The sequence below is a fragment of the Gopherus flavomarginatus genome, chromosome 6, assembly GCF_025201925.1.
Source record: "Gopherus flavomarginatus isolate rGopFla2 chromosome 6, rGopFla2.mat.asm, whole genome shotgun sequence".
Lineage (NCBI taxonomy): Eukaryota > Metazoa > Chordata > Testudines > Testudinidae > Gopherus > Gopherus flavomarginatus.
In genome coordinates this window covers 91,466,778-91,488,517 of record NC_066622.1, presented here as the reverse complement: position 1 = coordinate 91,488,517, position 21,740 = coordinate 91,466,778, and the positions used below count along the sequence as shown (strand labels likewise).

General features: G+C 39.8%; 1 protein-coding gene across 3 annotated transcripts in view; it reads right to left on the bottom strand.

Moving 5' to 3' along the window:
* Positions 1-4,749: 4,749 nt before the first annotated feature.
* ARID5B (AT-rich interaction domain 5B) overlaps positions 4,750-21,740 on the bottom strand; it is a 146,126-nt gene continuing 129,135 nt past the window's right edge. For all 3 annotated transcript variants that reach the window (XM_050958290.1, XM_050958289.1, XM_050958291.1), the window contains 2 exons: positions 15,140-15,338; positions 4,750-10,703 (listed from right to left, as the gene is read on the bottom strand). In XM_050958290.1, the coding sequence (XP_050814247.1) occupies positions 8,541-10,703; positions 15,140-15,338 (2,362 nt within the window). In that variant the 3' untranslated portion in view covers positions 4,750-8,540. The remainder of the gene's footprint in view (positions 10,704-15,139; positions 15,339-21,740) is intronic.

Here is a 21,740-nt window from a genome sequence, read left to right as displayed (position 1 = left end):
AGCTTCTCTGGTGGGGCTGATGAAAATGGCTAAACATGCAGAGCCTTTTTATAACCTTCCAGTCTCCTCTGCCATGTGACCTCCTGATCAGCCTCAACAGCTGTGCACAGATCTAGATCAGGTGACTTCATTGCCAGGTGACTCCTCCCCTCATAAACCAGTTCTTCTGAGTAGGTGCCTGCTTTCTGGCTTAGTGTTTGTGTTTGAACAGAGGCCCACCACCAATATTAACAACACTTGCTAACCTTGGACCAACCTATGGAGGCAAAACTACAAGAGAAACAAACCCACATTCATAATGCAGTTTGCAGTCTGATAAAGCTACATACAGAGAATTCAGTAGATGAAACAGAATTCTTAAGCTGTACAAAGACAAAGTCCCTAGATAGTCACACTGTGCTGTCATGTCTGCATTAACTGGAAATTCCTGTTGCAACATGGATGTCCCTAACTGGACCAGGCAGCCCCAGGCCAGGGCAGTTAGACTTTTAGGCCAAGAGTTTCAAAAATGAGCGTCTAACCCTAAGCTCCAAGCTCCAGAGGTAAGCTCCAGTTCTAAATATGTTTGACCTCATTTGCCAAAGTGCTGAGTACCCAGAACTCCCACTAATACGGTGAAAGCAGCACATCTGAAAAGCAAGCCAACTTACTTAGGAGTCTAAAGATGTATTCAGGAGCCTGACGGGCCCAGATTTTTGAAAAGCTATGGTAACATTTTCAAAAGTACCCAAGTGATTTAGGTGCTACACACTTTTGAGGCGCTGGGCCTAAGTCACTTTTGAAAATAGGCCTTAAGAGCCTATGTCCTATTGATTTCAATGTGAAAAATCCCTTAGGCACAAGTTTTTAAGGGCATTTAGGTGCCTAAAAATGCAGATAGGTGTGTAAGGACATCTTCAAAAGCAGTTAGGTACCGAACGCCCATTGAAATTCAATGGGAATGAAGCTTCAATGGTTCAGCTGCTCAAAGTTACGTGCTTAAGGCTCACTGAGAGGTAAGTGCCCTGGTACCTTTAAGGAGCTGGGCCTAAGTGCATAATTTAGATTTGAAAATGGGACCTATGCTCCTAGCAGGGGTGGCTCTAGCTTTTTTGCTGCCCCAAGCATGCAGGCCACTGTCCTGCGGATTTGGCGTACTCACTGCTGAATTACCGCCAAATCCATGGGACTGGTGGACCTCCTGCAGGCAAGCCGCCGAAGGCTGCCTGACTGCCGCCCTTGCAGGGACTGGCAGGGCTCCACCCCCCGCGGCTTGCTGCCCCAAGCATGCGCTTGGATAGCTGATGCCTGGAGCCACCCCTGCCTCCTAGATCACGTAGGTATTTTTGAAACTGCTACCCCATGACCATATGTCCTTAGGGAAATGTGCTTGAGTTAGACAATCCTGTGTAGGCATCTGGGGAGCTAACACTGAGCACCCACCTGAAAACTTGGCACTGAGTAAAGGGGAGAAAAAGTGCTGTGCCCTTGCACTTTGTAACAGCTTTTTAAAACTTTTTCGTGTTGAATAACCGGCCCTAGCAGTAGCGCCTCCTGTCTGCCACGGAAGGCGAAGTGGTGGCACTACAGGGGCCCGTTCAGTCTGCCAACAGCCCAGTACAGTGACAGTTACAGTGGAGACATGCTCAGATTTAACTTCTGAAGGGTTGGGTTAGTCCGTCAGCAGAATGAAGCCACTTAAAGGGGAAAAACAAAAAGGAGCAAACCAGAACATGTGCCTGTTTTTGTAATTGTTCACTGTTAGCTGCGGTATGGAAACCTTGTGCAGGAACCTTGAATAGTTCCTCTTGCTCTTTTTCTTTTCCTAATCTGCTGAATTTTAACCCTGTCATTACAGCAACCCAGAACAACATTAAGCACATTCTACAAAAAAGTACTGACCCCGAAAAGAAGAATTGAAGCACCCTAATAATAATCCTCTGGTGTTCAATAGCACCTTCCATTTTTAGAGTCACAAAGCAATTGCCCATTAGTTACAGCTGGAGAAACTGAAGCACAGCATGGTGAAGGGGCTGACCCGTGATAATGCAACAAGTAAGTGGTGGAGTCCAGCTTTGGGCTGAAATCTCCTGCTGCCCAGTCTGCTCAAACGACTAAACATGCTGCCTTCAAGTTGACCCTAAATATAAATGGTTTTGCATCATTTACAAAGAAAAGATTTTGTTTTTCAAGCTAACCTACATCATTTAATTTGTAAGCCCTACGGAAAAACATGCCTTGGCTACACACAAGCGTGTGCCAGTTTACTTGAAGCAGTGTTGCCCCTGCATGGGTGCGCTGATTGCATTTGAAGGGTGGTTTATAAACGTTCCGCTTAAGCCACGTTAACTGGCCACACATCCTTTTGCACTGGTTTAATGATGTTGATAGAAAAGCTCAATACTGTATGTAGACACGCCTTTAGTACTGCTCATATACTAACTCCTTGGTCCTGTTGGCTCCCTCAGCCTTCTGAATCAAGCCTGCATAGTTTACTGATAAAAAGGGTTCTACTAGTGTCAGCACTGCCTTGGCACCATAGTGGCAGAGATTCAAACTGCAGCACAAGGGATGGGGGAGGAGCTGAGGGCCAGAGGCAGAGTTTAGCTGGGGTGGGGCACATGACGTGTGTATGTGGTGGGGGCATGGCAGAGACTGATGGGGGGTGGCTGAATGGGATTGGGGATTGGTCAGGGGGGGTGAGCCTTGCTCACACTCCCACTCTCCCCACCTCCTCCATGGGGGCTGGCCCAGGCCCTGCTGCTCCCCGCCCACTATTTCTCTGTGCTCCACAGTTCGGGGGGGGGGGGGGGGTGCTATACTACAGTATCCACATACATTCCATTTTAACATTTGATATGTAGCTGGTCAAATTACCCCATGGTCTCATTCCGCCCCAGGGGAGGTGATGGGCATCGAGCTAAAACACGACTGAGAGGCCTGCATTGTGGTTCCAGCACTATAGCAGATTTACTATATGCTCTGGGACCAATCACCTAGACTGGCATTTTCAATAGCACCTAAAGAAGTTAATGGGATTTGGATGCCTAATGCATTTAGGCAGCTTTGACAATCCCAGACATTATGCCCACTGTGCCTCAGTTTCTCTAGCTACATAGCTAATCCGTCTTTGTGTCTGTGTCATTCTTTAATATTTAAGCAATTTGCCAGGTGCTGTACAAGAGTGAAATTCACTCCCTCTGTGCAGGAGGCCTGAGTTGGCCTTGTGTGGGAGGCAGGGGTGGGGGAGGAATGGAATGCCTTAAATCTGCAGGCAGGCCAGAGGGCTGACCTGCAATATTTACATGAGCCCAGGAAATGCAGATGCCCCTTTAGTGCTGTGCCATGCACATCTTCTGTGGGGCTTATGGCGGTAAAGTGCTTTGAAAAAGCCTTTGCAGCTCAGTCCAGCTCACCCCATATGTAAAATATGCATATAAAACATTTCTCCGTATTGATGTCAGCTGTTACCGCTCCCTAGGAACTGATGCCTTGAGCCAGACCCTCACTTAGTAGCTACCAGGATAGCTCCATTGAGTTCAGTGCAACTGCACTGATCATCTAGACCCTCAGCCTTTCTGGTATTGTCTCATTTCCCTAATGTTTTTGATTATTTTCCTTTAACCGCGAGGTATGTCTGGCAGCCTCATCTGGTGCTGCTATCAATGTAATCAGTATTTGTTCTGTTGTACTGATGATTGATGAGATACCATTCTCTCACTTTCTGTGCTGTACATGGAACTAGTTCCTTTGGGTGGGAGCTTATTTTGTTCAGACTGTCAGTACGCTAACTCAGAGTTTGCAGCATGCTTTGCGCTCCTCACCTGGAAGATGGCATGTGAGTGCAATGCATCATCATCATAATTGCCAATAGCTTTATCCTATCATACTGTAGGGAAGCCCTAGCATAAAGTGGCATTGGCTCTTGGGAATTCTGATGAGTTCACGCTCACTTTTGCTTGGTGCTGGGAATTTATGGGTGTGGGGGAGGTTTCAGTGTAGTCTATGCATAGGATGACATGCAGCCTAGTTCTGAGGGCCCATGGAATCACTTAAGCCATTAATTGGGACTATGCACTGGCCCTAAGCATTGTGGTGAATTTGCCCTTAATGCTGGGGAGGTCTGGTGTATGACTGCAATGTAAATACATGCTGAAAATACACAGTAGTAATTGATGTTCTCCAGCTAGACAGGTTGGGAATGTAACAGGGTACTGGCATATTTTATTGAAAGGCAGTTTTCTTAAAGGGCCACCATGATTTTTGGAAGGAGCTGGGAATATAACTAATGTGAGTTTTAGTTAGAGTTTGTTTACTGTCATGAGCTAAATTGCTAGCTAACATCTGACTCCAGAATCTTTATTGTTGGTTGAGCCACAAAGAAGAGAGATTGATTTTCAGATGCCACCTTGAATCTGCAGTGCTAGCAGTTAGAAAATCTCCTTCTGAAATGCAAATAGAATAAATGTATTATGGAAGTCACTGACTGAGCCTGAATGTTATCCAGTGAAGGACTATTTTTACTGGCAGTCTTCTGGCCAAAGCCCCACTTTAATGAGAGAGAAGTGCAGCTATGGAGGAATATTGAAGATGCCTGTCTCTACCTTATTTAGTAAACTGTAAACTTCCAGTTCTTTAATCGAATCATTAGCGGGAGGGGATATTTTCTCGAGAGAAGCCAATATAAAAGGGTTGAAAGGTTGGCTGGGATAATATGTAATCCCTTGTGATAAGAGCTGTTTACAGAATTAGTAATCAAACACAAACAGGAACAGATAGTAGCATTTTTTATTAAATATTACAGTGGATCAAAAAGTACAAAATATCTTTTGCCTGCTATGTGATTGGGAAACTATTGACACATAATACAGTATCAAAAGCATTAATAAGTACAATTTGGAAAACATACAAAAATTGAGTGTTTATAGTTGGCTCAGCTTTACTTCTGGTAGTGTTTAAACTAATGCAAAGGTTACTCAATAACCTTTTAAATGGGATACTATATAATATTACTGGGCCATTTTGCTATATACAGATAATCACCTTACAGAGCATATAGGCTACATAACTTGAATCACAAAAAGTATACAATATTTACAACAAATGAAAGTTAAAAAAGTATAAACAGCTAGTAGATTATGCTGCCATTATTAGAACATATTTAAAACTGGGGGAGAGGGGAACAAGTGAAATATCAAACACATTTACAGCAAACACCTAGTAAGTGCTCATGATAATAGTTTCAATGATGTCAGCCTCACATAAGTGAAATAATTCCCATTTCTCATTAAGATCATGACAGCTCTGACCTGACTGACCACCACCACCACAAGAAAAAAAAAAGTGACTATGTGGAACAATGATTTAAAGAAATGAACCATTCTCTTTGAAGGCACACTGCACAAAATGTTTTAGTGACCTCACAGAAACTGCCATTAGACGCATCAACATAGTAAGATACAGTACTTAAGGACTCATGCACCAATTCAATAAGTTGTAAAGTAAATACTTAGTTGCAACAAACTACTTTGTAAGCCCTGATACAAATGGGACCTTATCTTGTCCAGTAACTAAATAAATAAGACAGATCTATTGCGAAATGCAATCATGACAGATTTTGACCCTTACTAGAAACATATTTTGTTGCGAAAGTCAGTTAGGTTCTGTTTTAATTTCTGTTTCCTAAAGTCAAACTCAAGTCTGTAACCAGAAGTTACACGAATATTGTTTTTGTTGGGTTTTTATAGTTAATTGAATCTCACAACCTTCAGAAACTGTAATGAATCTTGAACATAGTGCATTTGAATTGCAACATTTCTTGGCACTGATTCTTGGTAAATATATTTATGACTCTATTGCCAATTAGATTCCACAGTTTCCTTTACAACCCTACCAATAACAATGGTTTTGATTGCACAAAGAAAGGCTTGTGCAATTTCATTCAATAATAAGGCCCCTTGAACTTAAACAATGCAAACAAAGCCCCATTTAAGACATTTTTTAAAAAAAGTCCTCAGCCAATGGAGAATTCAATGGTCTTTCTGAAAGATTTCCCAGATTTCTGGTAAGAGTTTTTAAACAAATAATGTACTACTTCTGTTGGGGAGTTATGCCACCATTTCCTTTTATTTGTCCTGATGTTTTGCCCAGTATATTATGAGCTTCCTCAGACTGAAACAGCGAGTCTCCTCATGGAATAAATGAAGGAAAAAATCCCTCCTCCCCAACTCTGCACTGTGTTAACATTGTTTTAAAATGCTGTGATCAAATTCCAACATGTCATCAAAAGTGAAAGAAGAGACTTGTTGTAAACAAATGCATGAATCCAGGATGAACAGAATATTATAAACAAGTAAGAGAAATGTTCAATTTTCTGATTAAAGGACAGGCACATACATATTTGTGTTTGCTGTAGCTTTATACATTTCCTCCCAGCCCTTGATTCTTACATGATTTAGGCCTCATGCAACTTCACTAGAGATGCCTTGTATACTATGGCCTGTGACCAAATGAGCTTGTGATTTTTGTTTTCTGTACAATATGTGGAATAGCAGAATAATCTACATTGGCACATTTATGTTCTAGATTCTACTAGCCTGTTTATTGATCAATTAAATCTTGTTTTGCCACAGAAATATAAAGTATTTAATTGAAGAAAGTGTATCTTTAACAGTAGATGACTTCATAATTCTGGTTTCCACCTTTAGATATTAAATATGTTCCATCATATATTGTAGTTGGCATTATATCCTGGGAGGTTCTAATAAGATGCGTGGTATGCACGGTGTTTCCATTTGTATTTGTAACAGTTTTGATCATGCTGCATTTGAATAATAACTGAGATGGTTTAAATCACAACCCATTTCACATTGTAAAATACTTCCAAGTTTAACCTCTGTCTCAATGTCTATATTTAGCTGCAGAGTGGTGATGGCTCTCAAGTGACCATTTGCTTTGGAAGGTTCTTTCATTATGGAAACTCAAAACCTGCACTCATGAGCTTTTTATACTTACAAATTATTCCCAGTGACTGTGGTTGGTTGTTCAGCATGAGTGTAGAGGGCTATCACAAAAAGTGCGCAGGCTTTAAGTCCCACCACAGCTCCTTTGACTTCAGTGGAGCCATGCAGATTTTTGCCAGCTGAGAACCTAGCTCTCGGAATAGGGTTTACTTGATGTGTAGGCTTTGTGCTAGCTGGGGTGAGTTTCACTTGATGTGAACGAGGAAGAAGGGGCTGGATAAGTGAGCATCACTGCTTAACCCACTATTCAGACTACTGAACCTTGGGCTACTATTTAGTGGTATTCTTCTTGGTGGGGGGAGGTGCCTGTCCCCAGCCCATCCCTATTTCAAGGCACAGGACTCAAAACCTTTTGATTAAAAAATAAAGGTTGGCTCCTGTTCTAATTTTTGACATTCTTGACATATTCTTACAACCCACAAATCCGTCTTCTGGACTCTATTGTTATTCAGCAGCTTGTTGCCAGTAAGATTTTGTTCTTTATTTCTCTGGTATGCAGGAGGGTTTCACAGCCTAGATAAGGTAAGTACAATTGTTAACAAATTCACAGACCAAAAGCTTCTGTGGCCAGTAAAGCAGTGTATGAGCCATTGTGACAACACCAGTGGGAGTGACAGGTGCTCAGCACCTATCAGGAACAGACCTTAGAAAAAAAGAACTTTCTTTGCATCAATTGCATTGTTGTATAACCTACAGTATGTTTATAGCCTGAACCAATTGCTTCAGTTTGTAAACAATAATGTCACCCCCAAAAAAGCTGCTCAAAAGTATAAGAACTGAAAAAATTACAAACACATACACAGACACAGACACACACACACACACACAATTAGGACAGCCACAGCCTTTAAAATAAGTTGCAGATAAAATGATACTGTTTAATTTAAAAAAAAAAAGAGCACAGGATATACTGGACATATGAAACTATATAAATTATGTGACCAAATGTGACACTGATAGTTCTCAAAGCGGATATGTACAGTCAAATTAAACAGTGTTTACCTTTCTGTTCTAATAGTGTTAAAATGAAGAATCTATTGCAGTTTACTATACATTGCATTGATTGAACCTTTGAAAATCAGGAAAGTTACCCCAAAAAGCACATCTATTGATTGTATGTATTCCCTGCCTCTGCCTCTTTTTCAGATTCATCTTGAGTCCTTGACTGAACGGAACTATCTAAGGACCCTAATCTTCCACTTCCTGAAAACAAAAAGCAAGTTTTTCCACTGGCTTCAAAGAGATCAGGATCTCTCCCTAAAGTTCCATTGGTTTGCTCTGATCTTTGCTCTCGACATATGTAAGACCTTTCAAAAAACTAATATGCAAAATGAAATGATTTGGGGAGTAGGTGTGGAAGCTGAAATTACAAACTGTAAAGTAGTTTTGTCTCAGTCAGATTTGAAGCATTCAGCTACATGGGATGAGACTACTTACTGGTTAACAAAAATATTGATTTCTAATTCTGCAAGACATTATCACAGGGAAAGGAATGTAGCTAACAACATTTTTTCTCAGATACTTTTAAAAAAAAGGGATTTACAGTTTTGTGCTCGGATGTACAGAAGACAGCTGGGAAGGTGGAAAGGCAGCTTGAGGATTTATAGCAGCTAAAGGATAAATGCTATTGTGCAAAAGGTCACCGTATGAACTTCCTACAGGTGTTGCTGCAGCTAAGTGTCTATAAAGTTGCTGAGAATTTGCAGGGGATGTAAGAAATTGTCTTTGCACCATGAAGGAATGAAGAGCCAAAGGCTGCATTAGTGGAGAAAGCACAGTCTGATTTTTCAAGTACTGCAAAGGATGAGAGTATCCAGCTGGGATGCGATTGTTCAACCCCGCACACAGAGTTCCTGGGTACAAGCCTGTGAAGATAGGAGTTGAGAGGGGAAATTTGTGGCTTTCCAATGTGTTGCCAGAATGTAGACCATGAACTGATTTGCTGCCTTCGCCCTCTCGGTTGGGAACCTTTTCCTTTGCAGGTACCTCCTTTGGTAAGTGCAGAGGAGAGACAGCTCGGATTTTTTTTTCAGAAATGACTTTGTCCAAACCGTCTAGGTTCCGTTTCAAAGGCCGAGCTGCCCCAATGTTTTGGGGGCTACTTTTGCGGCTTATAATTGGATGGACCATTCCTTCCATCTTTCTTAAATTCTCAAGTCTCTGATTCTGCTGTTTTCCGGACCTGTGAAGGGATTCACCATGTTTTTTAGGTGCTGACATGGTCATCGGAGAAACACGGCAAGCTTTGGGATTACAGTCTATGCTCACCCCCTGACCGCCTGATGTATGGAACTGGGAAATACTTTTGCTTTCTTGTGGCACCATTGATGAATGCGGGAGACTGGACCCTGGAGTCTTTGCAGTCTGTTTGTGCACGCTCTTTGGAAGACTCAAATCCGTAGGCTGATCATCTGAAGAGGCTTCCACTGCAGTCTTTTTTTCTTGCTGATGCAAAGATGGGTGATAATTTAAATTAAGTTTTTCTTGGTGTTTGTGTTGAGTAAAAGTAGAAATATTTTCTGAATCTCTGAACATGTCTCGAGGGAGGTACTTTGATGTCTGTTCATTATTAAGGTGGTGTTCTGTGTGCCTATAAAGGCTGTGCAGATGAGGAGATGAGTAAAAGTCTGCCAAGAAACTGGGCACATGGGAATGCTGCAGTGCCCTTTTCTCATTCATTTTATCTTTGCAGTCCTGGATATCTGGCTTCAGTACATAAGATTCAGCAAGAGAGTTGAGGTGATGTTTTGAAAAATCACAATGCTTGGGATCTGGTTTACTTAATGTGTCAGACTTACAAGCTTCATTAATAGATTTCCTTTCCTCTGAATTCTTGGTTTTAAAACTCTGCACATGTTGTATTACAGATGGTCTATTAACTGCCACAGAATCAGAATTGGGGGCATAGGGAGCCTGAGATATGCTTGCAGACAGTTCATCTCTGTTGTTTAATTTCTTTTTGCTAATCAAAGGTGGAGGTGACCCATAAGCATAACTACATGACAGAGTTGCCCCACTGACCTGTGATAGAAGTTTTTTCTTTGCCAGTGGTGACATGATGCCTGGATTACCCTTTGAATAGATTAGTGGTGTGTAACTAAAACTGGGATCATCGTTAATGGAATCTGGCAGTTCCTTTTCTTTGAACATGTCAAAATTCTGTACCACAAGAACTTTGGGTGTTTGCTTTAGTGCGTTGTGTATGTCCTCGTTACCTAACTGATCCAGTTTCACTGTGCAGTTTGCAATATAATCAGCCATCTCTGGCAATTTATCATCTTCCATGTCGTTTTGACTTGGTAACTGTACTTGTATTGCAGGGAAATTATTAAAAGGCAGTTCTTGGGGTTCACTTTCTAAACTGCCTGTAAAACTGTGATCTCTTTGTTCTTGCTTTGTGTCATCAAGGGCATCTGCTGGGGTGTGCAAGTGTTTGCTGACTGTTGGCTCCAATATGACATCCTCTTCAGGAGGCACTGAAGCACTTGAAAAAGAGACTGAGTGCTGTACTTCCTCCTTGGGCTTTTCAATGCTGGAGCTACTTTCCATCAAGTCTATCTTTTCCAGAGATACTAGCCCTGTTGCCTCTGGCAGAAGAGGCTGGGGCCCTTCAATGGGCTTCTTCATCTCCTCCACTGCAGGATGCTCAGATAAACTTTTCTGGTCTGAAGAGTCTTGATCCTTCTCTTGTTCTGATGAAACCTAATAAAATGTTTCAATAGACAGTAATAAGAATGCAGTGCATGTTGACAGATTGCTTATAAAAGCAAATACAGTACACAGAAGCTTCTTTTGGAAATATTCTTGTCAATCATCTTGTTGAAATCTGAAAGCTTTAATACCACGTATCAGATTTTAAACAAAGCAATCTAAGTCCCCAAAATACTGGGAAATATACCCATACCCACATTAATGACACAATTAAAATAGCAATGGCTTGTAACCAGACTATAAATAATTGGATCATCTGATGATTTGACCAGATAGTTTAATACTAAGGTTGTCTTCCTTCTGAATCAATTTCCTAAATAGATAATTGCACTTTTCACAACACAATTGAGAATATAAAATATTCTCATTATTCAGTCCCACCTATGAAAATTATAGACCAGTCCAAGTTGGCTTTTATTATTGTGTCTATATTGTAGATATTATCCCTCCAGTTTGGCTATCTTGAAATTCAGTGATTACAGAACAGATGAGCCACATTTGGTTCTACTTTAAAATGTTAAAAATTCTAGAAATAGAATGCTAGAAATCAATGCTATAGACTGAGAAATCACTGGTATAGCTTAACTGGGGCATGCTTTTTTTATTAATGGATTAAAATGAAGTTGTCAACATTCAGTGAGTGTGTGTGCGCACCATTATAAATATAGCTTTTATAAGGTATAGTCAATGAGGCTGCTGCTCTTTATACTTCTCCATTAATAAAGCTTGTGTGCACAATTCACACTATTCATTCCATTATGTAGACGAATGAACTGTGACCCTGGAGGTCATTATAACGTTCCATCTGTGATACAGCTGACTGACAACCCTTTTCAAAATTGCTGTCATTCTCCTCTGACATGCCTTAGTAGAAGAGAGTCAGAAAACAGCAGCATTGTGTGAGCCTTTTATTATTATTATTTTTTTTCTTACTTTCTTAGTTGTAAAGATAAGAGGCACCAAGAAAGTTCTTATCCAAATGCTGCATTATGGTCTATCATGTCAGGGAGGGATATAAAAGTACGTAATGAATCACAACCATCTTAAAGATTTATTTCTTCACAGCTGCTTTTAAATATTCCTCTGTGTTGAGTTTTCCTATTAGTTACAGTGTCTGTTAGTCTTCATAAGTACTATTTTTTTTAAAAAACTAATAGTTGCCTTTTCCAGCTCAAATACCATCATTAGTCCTTCACAAAGTACTATCACTGGTCTCCTGAGTTTATACAATTACAGGAAAATACCAGACAGATGAGCAAAGCAGGGGGGAAAGGCAAATCAAATGTAATAATTGTACATTCTGCTCTTTGTTTTTGTTAAGCAACAGTTTGAATGAAGTTTTAGCTATTTGAAAGACATGCACAGTGTAAGCTAATAACATTTTTTTCTATTTCATTACATTGAACAATGTCATTAGGACTCCAATAGAATAAAGGAGTCCAAAACTAAGTGATCAGCTAAAGACTCTAGTCTCCCAGTGACATCTCTGTTCACGTTTATATCCAGGTAAGTGGTGAATGTGTATTAGGAAGGACTGTATTCTTACATCTTTTCTTTACTTTTGTAACTAATCCTGGCACAGACCATCCCATTCCATGGAAAGCCAGCTTCCTTGGTGGTGGGGTTTGACCTCCAAACCCCAGATGTGTTGGATCCTTGAGGATTTTCAGATGGCCAGAGCCATCTAGTCAGAGGCCGTGTGCTTCTGCACCTGTTTAAGCTCCAATGACCTCTGACTGCCTAGCAGTGAGGTTCCTTTGCAGACATGCTACCAAGGCCTTTCCTGGCTGTGACTGCCCCCACAGGTGGGTTCACTGGAACCAATATACCCTTCAGCTGTACTATATGTTCTGATTAATGTTGCTGGGGACTGAGAGAGAGAGATGGTGTACATATTCTCACCCCAGCCCTTGCCCAGTCCTCCCATCCCAGCCTGGACTCTAATCCTATTACCCTCAAATGTAGCTCCTCAGGAGCTGAACATACAGCTGAGCTCCTCTCTCTCATGGACACTGTAGTGGCATAATCTGGGAGCCTATGGCATGGAGCCCTCACTAGATGCAAAGCACAGATGAGTGCTGCAGCTGTGGATACTTCTATGCTAGAAAGCCCCCCAATTTAGGTGGTTACATAGTGCTTGTGCAGCTGTCCTGACCCTGCACCAACCCCAGGGATACAGTCCATTATGTCATCAACCCAGAAGGCCATGTATAGCGGCTGGTCCCTGGGTAATGTTTTCAGGGGAGGAAGAGTTCCCCCTGCATCGCTCAAGGTGGATGGATGGTTTATTGACAACTAGGAAGGCTAAGTGGGCTGTACAGGCTTGGCGTTCCAGATCTGAATAGAGCTTCTCTAGGGGAGTTCAATTCCATGAGCTATTGCCATCACTGAACACCCACCCATAGAACAGGTGCATATACCTTGCACTCCAAGTTACGCACTGGGCCCAGCCAATCTGTGGATAACTTGGCCCAGTAACATAGCCATTGCCAGAAAGAGGGACAGGATTTGGCCGTTAGTATTAAAAATATCCAAGTTACAGTCAGACAGCAGAGAATAATTCTGATACAGGAGGTAAAATTTTACCGCAGGAAACCACTGTCATTGTGCATTACAGTGTCTATGGCTCTAATTCTTACACATTTCCGATAAACACTGCTAAGAACTCTTCCTGAAACTCACATACAAAAATAACTGCAGTTTAAGCAGCAGGAAGTTTGAGATACAAAACAACAAAAGCAAGGAAATTCAAAGTTAAGTCTGACACTCCATCCTTGGCTCGTTATGTTGTGCTTAGCTGCTGCAGTACATATGGTATGTAACATAACTCACTGATCTGAGACCAGGGCAATAAATAACCAGGCACAAAGGGATGACTGAGGAAAGGAATGCTAGCCTTAACTTTGCACTTCCTTGCTTTTGGCAATTTGTGTCGCAACCTTGCAGTTACTTAAGCAGGTTTTTGTGTGCTTTTTTCTTTATATATTTGTAATTAGTAGTGGAGATTTTTACAGTGTTTCTTGCTTTAAAACTGAAATTCAAGGAAAAGTCTCTCTCTATGAAGTGTCAACTTTAAAGGCTCTGTTGATCAGCTCAGTATAAAACACTATTCTGAATCAGGCAGTCTCTTATGGGTCCATTGTAAACCTGACTTTTGGGTTTTTTTGACATGATTGGAAAAATTCACTGTACTTGAAACTTAGCACACAAGGCCTCAGCCATGTACATATTTAGCTGTTTTGCTATTTTTAAGCCATAGAAAGGAGGATTTTTGGTAGCCATGTCAAACTAGATTTTCAGATTGGTCTAAATCCTGCACATCTGTACATGCCAGACAGCAATGGCACTGAGGGGACAATAAATACATGTCTTAAAAATTCTTTAAATACTTATTTCCAAGAAGGGTTGTAATGGCTCCAAATGTAGCAATTGTGATTTCCAAATAAAGGGGGACACAGTGTATTTTGAATGCCATAGACAACAACAGCTTGATTAGGTCAACGGCATAGGGTGTACAATATTGAATGAGAGAGAGGGAGTAGGATTTTCAAAAGTGTCTAAGAGATGTCATGGCACAAGTCTCAGTGACAGTCAGTGGGACTTGTGCTTCTATGTCACTTGTGTACTTTTGAAAATCCCACTCACCGTGTGCAATACTAAAAACTCTTATGTACATGACTTAAAACAGATGAAAGTGTGTTCTACTGACTCCTGGGGGCTGGCCTGTTGCAGGCTCTGTCCTGTAAGCTACTCCATGGAGCCCCACTTAAGTGAATAGGGCTCTGCATAGGTGTAGGGGTCAGTCCATTTGAGAGAGCTTGCAGGACAGGGGACTATGGCAAAACTCCCATTGACTTCACTGGGAAATCTGTCAAGGGCTGTGACCCTTGAATTTTAGATTTCAACCCAAAGGGGATATTTAGTCTTGTTAATAATCCAGGAAAAAATAGTTTTTGATGGAACTGTGAACACATCCATAAGTGTGGAAGTGCCATTACAGAGATTGCCATTAAAAAGTCTGCATTTGCCAACAGTTACCACAATGTTATCAGAGGTATTTCAGTTCCCCCTACCCTTTATTTAGTGTAGGAAATCACTGTGGAAACTGTGTGGTTTCCTGTTGGCTAGTGTTGACTTTTTAATGGTGACCACTGTATAATACAATGAACAGAAACTGTATTTCCTACATCCAGTCTTGGTATTTTGCATCATTTCTATGCAACATGGAACTTGCTGGTTGCTGTTTATAGCCCAGCACAATCATAACATTCAGAATGCCAGCACAATTGGATTTCAGCTACTAAGCAAAGGAAGGCCAACTAATTTCGAAATTGTCAGGTTTAAATGATTTATTTTATCATTGGGTTTTATATTATTAAAGCAGTACACTATTAATTGAAAAGTTAAAAAGCAGGAAATTAACTAACCTCAGATGCATCTTGGGGTTTCTGTGCATTATCTTTTTCTTTCTTGCTCTTTTGGTTTTCATTTTTGATGCGTTTTGTTCCAGACACTTTTGTTTTAGTTTCGCTCTCCTGGGAACTGTTATCCTGTTTTCGAGGTTTCACTGGAGGCAATGGCTTATCTTCCTCTCCTTTAATAAATCTTTCATATGGCAGGATTAATCTAAAGGATTAAGGAACAAATAATTGATCAGTTTTTGCAGTTCTAGTAAAGAAAAAATGTAGCAGCTCTGAGCAGTTTATTTAATAAACCTAATTTTTCTACAGCATAAACACAATTCTGTAACCTTGCCCTCAATATTTATCCCACATATGATAAAGCAACATATTTGGCAAGATTCTCAGCTGATGCCAATCAGTAACATTCCACTGATGCCCACAGAGCATGCTGGTTATGGAGCTGAGGATCTGTCCCACAGTGTTTTCAACTGGTTTCAAAGTCAATCATATCTTTCTTTTGGCGACCTACTCCTAAAACTGTAGAATGAATGCCAGTAAAATGGTACAGAGCTAAGGCAACCTAATATATTTCCAGCCTGGTGGTGAACGTAAAAGCTGTAAATTTACGTTTAGACTGAAAACTTGGTAGAGAGCAGAGGAGACATTATTTCACCCAACCTCCAATGGCAAGTGTAGAACAATTTGACTAGCACAGAGCTGCCTTTTCTGGCAAATCCACGAAGTGAAAGCTAGGTTGGTCCCTGTTCTGGAGGATGTTCCTTTGCTCTTCTGTCAAAGGGCAAGAGAGGTGGGGGTTGCTGCTAGAAGAACAGTGGCAGGGAGAGCATGGCAAAGAAAATCACAAGGATTTAAAAAATAAAGAACTTTGTTGAAGAAAGTTCTGCAATTAAAGTGTGAGAATTCACTTTTTAAAAAAGAAAAACCTCAAACAGTTTGAGTTTTAATCTGTTTTCCTTTCGCAATGTAGCTCTTGATCTAAAACGAAAAATAACTGATGTAATTAAAAGGGATGGATTGCATTACAAACTCAGTTTCAACTTCAGTGATTAAAGTTTTTATAATGCATTTGGTATGATTAATGACTCACTGTGGGATTAATACAAGACTCAGACTTTAAAAATATGAACTTTAATACAGCAAACATAATTTGTTTTAAAAAAAGACAAGCTGACTCAATGAAGAAAATGTACTTTGCTTATAAACAACATAAATCTGTACAAATGCTGGGAATCCTTAATTATCTTTAATCTAAGACTCCAAGGCAGAAAACTCTTTGGTTCAGATATATGTTTGTTATCCTACAATCAGTTTCTAACCATGCAATTTTGATTTAAATACTTAGATGCTGAAACACAGTCTGGGCTTTAGAGAGCAGAAATTAGATTGTTTGTGATCTTAACGTTTCACATTTTAATAAAATACAACATAATTTGTTAAAATATAAACCTAATTTACGCCATATTAGAAACAAAATTTAGTAACTGAGCATGCTCTGACATGGTATGTGCAAAGAGGCGTGAATAATATTTTCTAGCCCTGAATTTGGCAGTGCTCCAGTAATGAAGCTAAGCAGAGCCCACAGGGAATATTCATCTTCAGATCCCATTACAAACTGAGTTTAAACATGTTACAGCTGCTAAAACTGGAAACTGCTCCTTCTATGCAGCCTTAGCAAAATAATATATAGTTGCCAAATACCTGCTTCCCACTGTAATATTACAGTTAATGTTTATATAATAAAAAGCATAACTAAGCAGAATAAGAAAAAATAATCTTGTTCATACTTGAGGCTGGTAAATTTCATTTGTAAAGCACAAATATTCATAAAACACTTAATATCTCCCTCTGCTGCATGCAGTATTTGGGACTTTACTAGAGAGACAAGTTTTGGTTTCATACTGGGCAATATTTATATCTTGCTGCCATGTGTTAAATATTTAAAGTCACTTTTAATAAAACACATTTTATTGCTATAATTGTTCGCACTGTGATAGGATTGTTTGACTTTGTTTTGTTTCCATGGGAACATGTCGTCCATTTGCAATCTACATATACCATCAGTAAATGTTTCAATAGCTGTTCATAGCTCTAAATGAGATGAAGATGATATTGTACCACTAGTGGTCCTTTTAATAAAAGATACTATGTGATTACCCTTCTGGTTAAGGCAGAAATCAGAATAAGGATGGGCCTGACAAGATTAATCACTGTTAGCATTCTTTCCATTGAGTCTTTTATGGCACTTTCTGACAAAGGTTCCTCCTCTTTGTTGTCATATAGAGCACCAGGACTCAATAGGTTTGGTGCTAATTAGGAACCACAGCTTAAATTTCCTTTTCTAATCTTAAGAGTTCATGTGGGAGTGCAATATTTTCATTTCAGTTCTTTTTCACTGAGTTCAGCAGTTGGCACTAAGACAGCAGTAAAAAATACATTTCACATAGCTGGTCAAAGGCCTAGAGCCAGCAGCAGGAAATCTGGAATTAAATGTTTCTTGTATCGGGAAAGAGGCATGACTAAGGTAAAACTGAATCAAAACACAAGGATGGCTTGTTCTAGAGGTTCCCCCCCCTTTTTTTAAATAAGGCCCAATGTGCTGCTGTTTCTCTACTGCACAGAGATAATTTTTAACGGCATGCATACATACATACACACAGATGCAAAGCAAAAAGGAAGCATATATGAATATGCACTGTGAGGCTCTAGAGAAGCCTAACACCATGAACAATTACTGCTTCATATAGAGATTTCCGTTTGTTACAATTTACACTGAATGTTTTTTCAGTTATCCTGTCATGGTACAACACGATTACCCACAGGATATGATCTTATCATTTGATTATTAGAAGTTTTTATAGTACAAAAGTAATAAAGCTAATACGGCTTTCAGAACATTTAAACAACCAGCTAATATACCATTAAAATACACTGTACTTATCCAATTTAAGGTCAACGTTGCCCAACACAGGAAAAATGTGGTTATCTATTATACAAATAGTTTAGCAGAATGCAACATGCCTGGAACTAGCTCAAGATTTTTGTCAAATATTTACAGCACAGCTAAGATTTAATCAATCTTTAAGCATGTAAAGGTAAAGACATATTAAAAAGATGGCTACCTAGAATGCATTCAACTTTGAAAACAACAGCTAAATTTTCAGCTGCTTTGAAATGTAGCTGTTTCTCACATGGCAGGGCTAGGGGAAAGTACCAGTGTATTCATAAGAAAAATTAAAAGAATATTTTGTGGTCTAAAGAATATTTACTCCTAAAGATTGCAAACAGCCCAAATAAAAGGGCCTTTATCATGATCAAGATTCCAATATTAAGATTAATAAAATGTATTATTTATAAGGCAATAAACATAAATAGAATATGTAAGCAGGAGTGTATTAAAAAAATCTTTCCAAAGGCAGCAGATTTTTAGCAGCATGAGTTTTTTTTTCCCTTGGAATAATACAAGAATAACATTTTCCAGCCAAGAGCAGAAACAGTAGGGGAGTCTTTGCTATCACAGAGCTTCTTATTAAATTCAGTCACTGTGAAAACCGAGACTTTAAAAAAAATAATAAAAACAACTTAAAATCAATACAAGTTAGATTAACAAATCAGTGCTATACTAATCCTGATTTATTACAATCAGCAATATTAAGTTTAATCACGTATAAACGGCTAGTCTAAAAATATGCTGCTTTACTGAGTCTTGAATTAAATAATGGTGCAGAGTGTACCAAGTTTTTAGATCTGCATCATCTGATATTATGAAAAATTCAATGTACTGCTCTGCAGCAGATGTCAGAGGTCAGCAAATCTATTACAGTAATGTAAGTAATCTGGCTTTCTGCCAACTAAAAAAAACCCCGAAAAGAAACACAGAGGCAGATAATTTTATATTTATAAATTCTAAAATCCTCCAGGGACTGCATCTTTTTCCCAACAAAAAGCAAAATTCACATCAGAGAAATGTATTTCACAGTATAACAAACATGTCTTCATCACAGGCATTTCATAAAAAGAAAAAAGAAAGAAAAAGCCCTTAATCTTTATAAATCAACATTTTTTCCAGCTACAGGAAAAAACAATGCAAAATTTAATCGGAACCAGTAACCATTAATGTTTCATGTATTGATTAATGCACACACAGAATGAATGAGCTTTTTAGCTAAACTCTGCTTCGTAGGACATGAGAGAGTGTCTATTTATAGGAACAGCAATAATAATTAATAAAATGTTTAGAATAATGTATAGGGTCTGACAAACCCAGGAAGAGGAGGGAAATTAGAAGTTAAGGCTGCCAATTCTTTCTTTAACTCTCCCCACTGTGCTGGGGTACTACAGGGCTCGCTGATTAGGAAGTGACCATATGTACAGTACACGATGCTCTGTCCACAGGCTCCATAAGGTGAGTTATGGGCACAAAGACAGCTTAGATGCTGAAGTCTAAACCCTTTCACTATTTTAACATAGCTCATGCCTGTGTTTAATTCTTTCATTTCCTTCTTTGTGAATGGCAGTACAGAAATTCCCCGATGTCTATCCCTTTCATATCTTATTCTCTTCTCTAGTGCTCTAGACTCAACACAATGCAAAATGGAAACTTTGGATTTTTTTAGGGATGATTTAAAGGTCTGGTGACCATGTTTTTTCCATTCTCAGCTAAGGGTTCAGAAGGCTGACTGAAATTGAAAGGCAGGATATGTCAATCTGATAAATGAAACAATTTTTTTTTTTACACAAGGCATAATTAACCTGTGGAACTATTGCCACTGAATATCATTGAGGTCAAGAGCTTAGTATGATTCAAAAAGGATTAGCCATCTATATGGATAGTGGCAATGTCCACAGTTACAGCAGATAAGATTTAAAAATACAGAGAAGGGATATAAACCCTTGTATTTCATTCAAGGAATAAAGAAATTCACACTGACAGCGGTTTGGAAGAAACTTCTATTTCCATCATTGTCCACTATGGAGTTTCTTGCATCTCCCTCTGAAACACCTGATCCTAGCCATGCTTAGAGACCAGATAAACTGGACCACCTGTTTGATTCAATGTAGCAATTGCTACGTTCCTAAAATAACAGCCCCATCACATAAACAATAGCAGCTGGGTAGGGCCACCTAATGCTTCTCAGGCAAGAACCTGATTTTGGAGTTCAGAAGGTAGATTAAAAATGGGAGGAGTGAGTCTTACCCACTCATGGTTCTCTACAATAAATTCAGTACATTTATGCTATGGTATTAGGCATAACAGAAATGCCAAAATTTATACTACAGCCTCTGAATCACCCTGGCCTGATTTTGTTCCCTAAGAAGTTCATGGCAAAACTTCCATTTACTTGAAGGGGAGCAGGAATGAGCCACTGTGATCTCAATGGGACGTGTTTCTTGTTTTTTAATACGCTGCTGTTGAAATGAAAACCCATAATTTCTCCAAGCCATATGGCCTGATTTTAAAAGCAGCACTATCACTAAAGTATCAGAGGGGTAGCCATGTTAGTCTGGATCTGTAAAAGCAGCAAAGAATCCTGTGGCACCTTATAGACTAACAGACGTTTTGGAGCATGAGCTTTCGTGGGTGAATACCCACTTCCTCAGATGCATGTATTTCCACTACATGCATCTGAGGAAGTGGGTATTCACTCACGAAAGCTCATGCTCCAAAACGTCTGTTAGTCTATAAGGTGCCACAGGATTCTTTGCTGCTTTTACACTATCACTAAAGGCATAATATCATGCCACCACTTTCACTAGAGATTTTGTCATGGGATATAGTGCTCAGCTGTTTGAATGGGTAGGAAAACTGGACCAAGAATACAGCTCCTAATGTGCAGTAGAAGAAGGGGCAGAAGAGAAGTTCAAAACCAAAGGCCTGATCTCTGAATCCAAAAGAGGAAAATGAAGTGTGCTGGGGGAACCAATAATGTATTCCAAAAGGCTGATTTCATTTGTACTGTGCAGGGGTTCCAAAAGCAAGCGTTGCACTCGTTTGTGCAGAATACAATAGCAATCGCATCATTTGCATTTGTCTGAAGTACAAAACGGGTATATATTTTATCAGTACAGACAAAATTTGTCTGAGTTCAGTTTTGTTCCCAGAGAACTCTCCTGCCTTACAGAAACAGATCTTTCATCTTTTCATCAACAACTTGCCTTACAGCCCACTGGGAGTTCTGCTGGGTACTTGAGTGCTCTCACACCATTGAGAGGTGGGAACTGCCTGTGTGTAAGAGAGTTCAAAAACACTTTGCTTTAAATAAACTGAAAATTAGTGATATTACAAACACAGCTATTGATTTAGCTGAGCAGTCTGAGGATGAAAGCTTAGGAACTCTCCATACTATAAAGCAATAGGGAAAGATAAAGGACCAAATCCTCTCCCCAATGACCAGCCCAGGTAGATGGGCTGGATGCAGGGGATGGGCACTGGTCCAGGGATGCTGTGGGAGAGAATCCTCCAGGCCACTCCAGAGAAGCTTCTTTAGTCTTTGCCTCTGTTGCAAACACCATCTTCTCCACCAAATGCAGTAGTAGTAGTACTGGATCCACACAATTGCTCACCCATCAGCCCTTCCTGAGCAATGCCTACCCACTAAGGTGCAAG